Source organism: Acomys russatus, chromosome 13, assembly GCF_903995435.1.
Source record: "Acomys russatus chromosome 13, mAcoRus1.1, whole genome shotgun sequence".
Lineage (NCBI taxonomy): Eukaryota > Metazoa > Chordata > Mammalia > Rodentia > Muridae > Acomys > Acomys russatus.
In genome coordinates this window covers 41,816,512-41,824,173 of record NC_067149.1, presented here as the reverse complement: position 1 = coordinate 41,824,173, position 7,662 = coordinate 41,816,512, and the positions used below count along the sequence as shown (strand labels likewise).

The 7,662-nt window shown below is 52.7% G+C and overlaps 1 protein-coding gene across 1 annotated transcript in view; it reads right to left on the bottom strand.

The window, feature by feature from the left end:
• Nucleotides 1–3,638: 3,638 nt before the first annotated feature.
• Slc6a11 (solute carrier family 6 member 11) overlaps nt 3,639–7,662 on the bottom strand; it is a 115,545-nt gene continuing 111,521 nt past the window's right edge. Inside the window, exons 12-14 of the mRNA XM_051155100.1 lie at nt 6,888–6,988; nt 6,017–6,187; nt 3,639–4,200 (exon numbers count right to left, since the gene is read on the bottom strand). Coding sequence (XP_051011057.1) covers nt 4,048–4,200; nt 6,017–6,187; nt 6,888–6,988 — 425 coding nt within the window. The 3' untranslated portion in view covers nt 3,639–4,047. The remainder of the gene's footprint in view (nt 4,201–6,016; nt 6,188–6,887; nt 6,989–7,662) is intronic.

Below are 7,662 nucleotides of genomic sequence, written 5' to 3'. Positions count from 1 at the left end.
TCTCCCACCTTCAATGGCTCTTGGAAGCCTCCAATGTCCCCATCCTTCCCAGTGAGTTATAGTGAGTCCTCCCATCATTTGGGGGAATGCGGAGCCTTTGAGAGATGCATCACGTTTTCTGGGTGGGTTTTGAGGCTTTCCTCACACAGCCTCCACCATCTGTAATTTCAGCATGCTTTTGGGTGACCTGGTGATGGGGATAGCTGTGGTTGGAGCTCCCAAAGGTCAATTTCACATGTGAACTTGACTGGGCTAAGGAGATGCCCAGGTTGCTGGTAAAACACTGCTTTCTTGTGGGTGTTTGTGAGGGTGGTGTAGGAAAAGGCTAGTGTGTGAATTAGCAGACCGAGTAAAGCAGACAGTCCTCACCCCAGCGGGTGGGCGCCATGTCCTCTGTAAAGGGCCTGGAGAGAAGAGACAGGCAGAGGAGGTGTGGACCGGCTCGCTCTCTGCTGGGGTTCAGATAGACTTTTTCTCAGGCGTTCCTATTGGGATGGGGCTACCCCCACAGATTCTCTGGGTCTCCAGCTCACAGACGGCAGGTGTTCTGTGGATCCCTCAGTGTACCCTAAAGAGCAGCCCCTCTCTTGAACAGAGAGGCAGAAAGATGCCCCATTCTCTGAGTTAGGCTCAGAGACCACAACTCTGAGTGGCTGAGCTGATGGCTCGCCTGCCTCCTGACAGCCACACTTGGTCTGGGGGCTGTAAGGTCTACATGGGACTCCTGGGAAAGCACGGTCTGGCTGCATGCCCTTTCTGGCTCTCACTGCTACATCTTTACAGATAACTGAGGGGAGGCCCAGGAAAGTAGGCGGACTCTCACAGTGCCCACCACAGTCCTGCTGGAGAGGCCAGAGAGGAGCTCATCCCTAGACAATCCCCATACAGAAGCCTGTAGACACTGCTCCTTTTGACAAAGATCATGAACATTTGAGAAAAGGGCTGCTCTTATATCCTACTCTGAGGTCCTAGAGTGGAAACTGGTACTTAGAGATAGCCCACTGAGTACATGGAAGGATCTGATGTTTCAAGGCCTCAGCAAATCACTCGCTATTTGATGTTTGATCCCCTCCACCACCCACATGAAACTTCTTGGAACCGACTGGGTCTTTGACTTCACTTTCAGCTCTCCTTTCCCAGACTCTGGTTGTTGGAAAGATTTTACGGAGCTGGGCTGCAGAGCTACATTTGACCAGAAGGGGTCGCTAGCACACACAGCTGCTTGCTGATGGACCAGGCAAATTATTTCTTAAATCCTGTAAGTTCAAAGATGTGCAGCTCAAGTTTCCTGGGAAGGAAGGAGACACACATTTTCATGGTGGCCTCTTATTGCCTTGCTGCTGACGAATGATAAAGTCAATATTCAAGCTGTCATCAGGCAGGAGAGCCCTCTGCTCAGTGTCCTGTCTGACTCAGCAAGGAGAGGGATAGGGGGCAGGTTCTGCATTTTATAAGCTGTGTGATTATGAGAGGCAAATTGCTTGATGTCTCTGTGCCTTGGTTTTCTCTATCTGTAAAATGGGTGAGTGGTTGTGAGAATTAAAGAGAGAGCAGGAGGAGGGGGCTGCTGAACATTTGGCTCACATGAAGTCTCTGTGTATCAAAGACATCGAAGGAGGCGGGGCCCCAAAATACCACTGCTCCCATGTTGCCTGGTCTGTAATGCCAAGTGGAGATCTCAGCCTTTAATTACAGAACCAAGATAGTTAGGAAGATGTACCCTGAGGATACTCAGAGATGGGAGGAAAACCCAATAAAGACCACCTGCTGGGAACAGCCACTTGGGATTTGATCCACAGCTTTTAATTTTTAAAAACGAGCAGAGACAATCTTGTGCTCTTTGGGTTGCCAATAAAAAGTTTGTTATGCAAAACAGCCCAACCCTTTTCATTTTTTAATAATACTGTAAATATCTCAGAAAGGATATATATTGCATTGTTTCGTTTCTAATGAATATCAAAAAGTTGTCACAATGACATGTCCCCTTGGTCCCTCTTACCCTCCCCTCCTCCCTACAGTTATCCAAATACTAGTATGAAATTACAAAAACAAATGAACAAACATACAACCCCCAACCACAAGCCTCCCTCTACCCTGCCCCATGAGTAGTGTTAAGTGTCAAGTGTTAAGGGCCGCATGTACAACACGTGTGTCTACGATGACAGACATCAGGGATCTGTCTGTCTTATCTGTCCATGAGGGAGTTGGTGGTGAGGAGCAATAGCAGCAATGGGCAAGCCTCCTTCCTCAGGGATGGTGGGGGAACAGCAATCGAGGACCAACCCCACGGGTCATCTTTAGGGTGATGCTGGCCTTCCCAGAAGGAATACACAGCCTGTGTGTGAGCAGCTCGGGGGATGGTGTGCCCTGGACAAGTGGTCAATTAGATGGCGGGGGTGGGGGCGGGGTGGAGGGCAGGTTTGAGCATTTGGCTCAGCCAGCTCAGGCTTTAGGTAGAAGGGATGGGGCTGGGCAGAGCAGCTAAGCCTCTGGAAGCTTTGTGTCAATAGAGCATTCAGGTCTCTGACAGGACACAGGAGCCTTAGTGTGAAAAAATCTCACCTTTCCACAGGAAACTACAGGAAGAGGGAAAAGGTGCCCCTCCCTCCACTTCCCATCTCCTAGTAGCTGGGCAGACAAAGCAGCTGAGAAACCCAGCGGATGAGGGAGAAAGAGAGAGAGATATCAGTCCAAGAGGTCTGAGCCAGGCAGGAGGGCTCCCCCTGGGGACCACATCCACACCCCATTTCCAAGGAAGATCCTGAGGGATGGATGCCCAGTTCTTCCCTCTGGCAAGTAGAAGTGAAGGCTCCTCAGACCCAGGTGACAAGCAGGAGGAATGGCTCCAAAATAAGATGTCTGCCCTCAGGATCTGCAGGAAGGCAGAGAAGAGAGCAGGGGAGGAGAAGGAGATAGGGGTGCACAAGCAAGGAATCCAACCCCAGGCCAAACTGTAGCTCCCCTGCAGGGGTGGCCATAGATCCTAAGTCACAGATCCTGGCCAGGCAGCTGCAAGAAGAGATGGTTACCTTCTGACTATCCCTACCTAGGGAGGAGGGACAGAACTGGTGGCCAAGAAGGCTGGATGGATGGCGGGAGCCCCTGCCACAGGGGCTGGTCTCCACGGATCAGGGTTTAGCTAAAACTCCAGCGGTTAGGGAAACAGAAACACGTTTCCCTACATCATTTGGGATAGGGTTGACTTAACATAAGCTCAGTGGTGGTGGGAACGGGGCAGGGGGGCAGTTAGGTAATAGCAAAGGTAAACAGTGGAGAGAGAAAGCCTAAAAGTCTGCAGGTCAAAGCAGCCTGCAAGGCAGCGAGGCAGGTAGTCTTCCCTGCTTCAAAGGGAGGACCCTACTCTATCCCCTCCCTCAATCCAGGAGATGGGGAAACGGGAGGCTCAGGGCGAGAAGGAAGTAGCCTGGATGGGACAGTCATCAACTTCTGATGACTCGGGAGTCCTGAGGACGGCAGGATGTTTTCTTCTCTGTCTTGCAACCTTAACATGTGGAAGGTCCTGTCAGTAGGAAAAGGGAAGACCAAAAGCAAAAAGCAAAAAAAAAAAAAAAAAAAAAACCCACCAAAAACCAAAACCCCAAAACCAAAACAAAACAAAACCCAAAAAACTAAAAATAAAACCAGCTGTTTCTAGGGTACAGAGGAGGGTGGCCAGGGAAGTTCAGAGACAAAATTGGGAATGATTGAAAACCAGAGGCGGATGGATGGTCACCGCTCCCTCACTCCACGCGCCCACAGCGTAAAAGTTGACAGTATAATACAAGGACTCTAGAAAACACGGGTTGAACTACCCCAGGCTAGGATCTGCTAGTCACTGTACAGAATTATCTTGGTAAGGTGGATACACCCATGATCACAGGGGTGAGGAGAGGGTGCAGGGCACACAGTGGCCAGCTGGGAGTTAACTTGTTAATAAGTCCTGTGCAGACAAGCAAGGCCCTAACATTAGGTGAAGTACGAGGTTCGGGATTCATTTACAGGCAGGGAAGAAAAGCGGGAGATGCATCCCAAGTGGCTGGTTGGGACTCAGAAGTGCGTCTCCTTCTCTGTGATGGCAGAGATGGTGCCGTCGCCCTTGACCTTGGCCTCACAGTCATTAACGGTCACCGTCCGTGGGCTGGCCCCAAGCTTGCCCCGCATTTTCAGATCAGCGCTGGGGACTGTCAACTTCTGTAATTTCTAGATGGTCGGAGAGGAGGAGAAAGATGTGTGAGCAAGGCTGCTAGGGCTCGGGGTCTGCCCACTTCCGCCTCCCTGGCTGTACAGATGTTCCTCAGAGTCATCAGACTGGGCCAGCAGGCCCTGGCTCTGCCTTACTTCTCTGTTCAGGGTGAGGTGTTTCCTCTGTGAGTTTCCACCGCCAGAAACAGGGGTGGCTGGGATCCCTGCTCCTGGCAGTGGGTGAGAAGTAAGGGGCGGAGGCATTTAGCTTCTGCAGCATGGGTGTAGAAGACAACCAGGACTAGGGTCAGAATCAGAACCCGCCGCCCCTTCCTTCCTCGGCAGCGGGGGGGGGGGGGGGGGGAGGGCTGGGCTTTGAAGTGGCTTTGATGGTTGTGCCAGCCAGTCTCCTGACTGCATCCCTAGTCTATAGGCTAGGACGGCAGGCACTGACCAGTGGGAAAGGGACACCCAGGGCTACTGGTGTAAATTTTGGTTATGCAGAGCCCTGCTCTGCCCTGCATTTGTCACCACACCACTGCAGTGCGGGGGGGGGGGGGGGGGGAGAGAAGTTCTGTACCGAGCTCCTCAAGCTAAGTTTAAGAGGCTGGGGCTGCCCCTAATTCAGCCTCCCAGACCTCTCAGAATGCGTCTCAGGTGCCGGTCCCACCTCAGCATCAGGATTCAGGAAGCCCTCCTGCACAGGGGCCCTTCCCTAAATAACAAGGACTTGGGGTGGCTTAGTGCTCAAGGACAAGGTTGATTGACTCTCCTCTTTGGGGTGGAAGCCACACTGTCTATATTATTAAGATTAATACTCAGACTCATGGGAGCTGATAAACTGTGCCTCCTGTGTGCCAGGCCCTATACTACGCTCTTGACTTGGTCCAAGGTCTAGAGAAGAGCCTCTGGAGGCAGGAGCCTGGGTTCGCTTCCCTGCTTCACCAGCTCCACAGGTAAGATGCAACCTTGATGCTTCCGATTCTTCAGCTGCTGCCCAGAATTACTGCGAGGCTCAGGCCAATGGACCGACCACAGCTCAAACATGATCTTCACTCTGTTGTGTTCTTCTGGGAAGGTCCCTCGCTGTACCCCGGCTTCCCTGTAGATCCTTCCTGTCTCTGACAGAAGCCATGTGGGCCTCAGGCTCAGGAGTGAATGGATGGGTGCAGGTCTCAAAGCAGGCAGGCCAGAGGCTGGCCAGATCAGAGAGCTCACTCTATAACAAGCCCTCCTGGCTGGCTGGGTAGAGTGTGAGCTAGCATGACAGGAAGAAGCCAGAAAAGGCCCTGGAAGTACCAAGAGGCTGCTGGAGGGCTGAGTAGGGTGTCCTGAGGCTGAGGGTTTAAAGTCCCAGGTCAGTGCTCCCCTCTGGACAGTTTGGTCTCAATCTGAATTAACCAGCTGCCCTCGACCAACAGCTCCTGAAAGTGACAGACGGGACCTTCCCCATCCATTGGCCCCTGCTGGAGCCCAGGGGTCCCCACGAGCAGGGAGCTGGAGGAAGCATGTTACATGGCACCTATGTCTCCCTGTGGCCTGACAGAGCCAAGTCAGAGCTGGCATTTGGTTACACCTCCATTCAGATCCCGATTCAAATGCTTTCCCTGTAGGAGGACCACCCCCCCCCACCGACCTCTTATGCCCTTTATCGATTAAGGGGTGATGCCAACCTGTCTGGTGGGTGGGGAGGCTGAGGCAGGAGTCACAGAATCTGGCTTAACCCAGAAATCTCACAGAGGTGCTACTGGCATGGTTTAAGGATGAAACCCTGCCAGAGAGGAGCCTGCCACTGTTTCCCAGCCTCCCTAGCTTTCCTCTACCAACTGCTCACCTCAGGCAGTGTGCCCTCTGACTTCCACAGCTTGATGAAGATCCAGAGTGGGATGCACAGCATGGAGGACAGGGCCATGAGCCAGCCGATGCCGTAGCCCCAAGCTGGGTACGTGTACACGTTGTTGTACTTGAGCGGCTTGTACTTGACCAGAAAGAAGATGAAGATGCCCTGCGGGGAGAGGCAGGTGGAGGGTCTTGGTGTTGCCCCTCAGCCCTACCCTACCCCCAAGGGCCCAGACACCTCAACTGTCCACAGCTGAACCTGATGCAGACTCACGGGAGGAAGCCAGCCCAGCTGCTGGGACCCAGGGACTGGGGCCTTGGGGCCTCTCCAGGGCTCTGATATTTGTTCTCCCAGGATCCTCTGTACCAGCTTCTGCCCACTGTTTTTGACTTAAGGCTATCTCAAACCTGCAGTCAGTTCTGACCCCTTCAATTGGGAAGATAAGTTTAGATGCCTCCAGAATCAAAGACAGGACAAAGAATAACGCGGCTCCTCTCACCAAGGCCGGACAATGGCCTGGTTCCAGGGACAGAGCATAAACCTCGACATTCTCACCTTTGTCTGCCACCTTCTCAGTAGCAAATCTCCTCACTCCCCAGGGAAGTGGAGCACTGTCAGTCTGGTTTACACTGACAGGCCAGCAACTCGTTCAGGGTTGCTCAACACAGAGGTAGAAACTTGGGTGATGTCCTGCCTTGGCACGTCCAGAGTCTGACCTGAGACATCGGCTCCACACAGTGACAGGTGGTAGGGCCCTGGGGGACATGCCCCCTTCCTCAGGGCCAGCCTCAGTTGAGCTGGCTGGAGCTGAAGAGTGGCTAGTGAGCAAGCAGAGGGCCTAGAGATGGCTTTCTGCCAGCCTTACCGCACAGATCCCAGGGGTCACGACTTTCCAGCACCACTTGATGAGTGACAGTGGCCGGTAGCCAATCATGTCCTCGATATTGTCATAGAACCGGTTGCTTCCTGTCGGGAGGAAAGCAGACAGACATATGTGTCTCAGAGAAGAGGTAAGGTAGGCCTACCTTCCCCCAACATGGGACAAAGGGTGCTTGGGCTTGAGTGCCGAGTGCCTGCTTGTAAAGCTCAGTCCCTTGGTGGCATTATTAGGTGGTCCTACTGTGCTCTGGGACGTGGAGCTCTACAGAGGTCCTCTGGTCAATGGGGAAGTTGCCTCTCTCTGTTCCTGGCAAGAGATGTGATGGCTTTTTCCAATACATAGTCCCACCATAAGAGGCCTTCACCAGGACTAGAAGCAATAGTACCACCCAGTCTTGGACTTGAACTCCAGAACTATGAGTTCTGCTAACCTTCTACTTCTTAAGCAGCCCGTGACAGGCATTTCTTTGCAGTGATGCAAAACCAATGAACACAATGGGCAAGGTAAAGCGAGGACATGATGATTCACAGTGAATTGGGCTCTGGAGGTAAGGCCCGTCTGGGCTACGAGTGAACAGTGGTCAATTATTCCAAAGCTGCATGCCACTTGCCCTGGAGACCTCAGCTCTCATCCTAGTTTGTGTGAGGACCAGAAGGTGAAATGAATGAGGGTGTGGCTCATGCCAGTGCCTCAGCCTGATGTCTCCCTCTGGGATACAAATTCCACAAAAGGGGAAGGCTGAGCCTCAGGATACAACTGG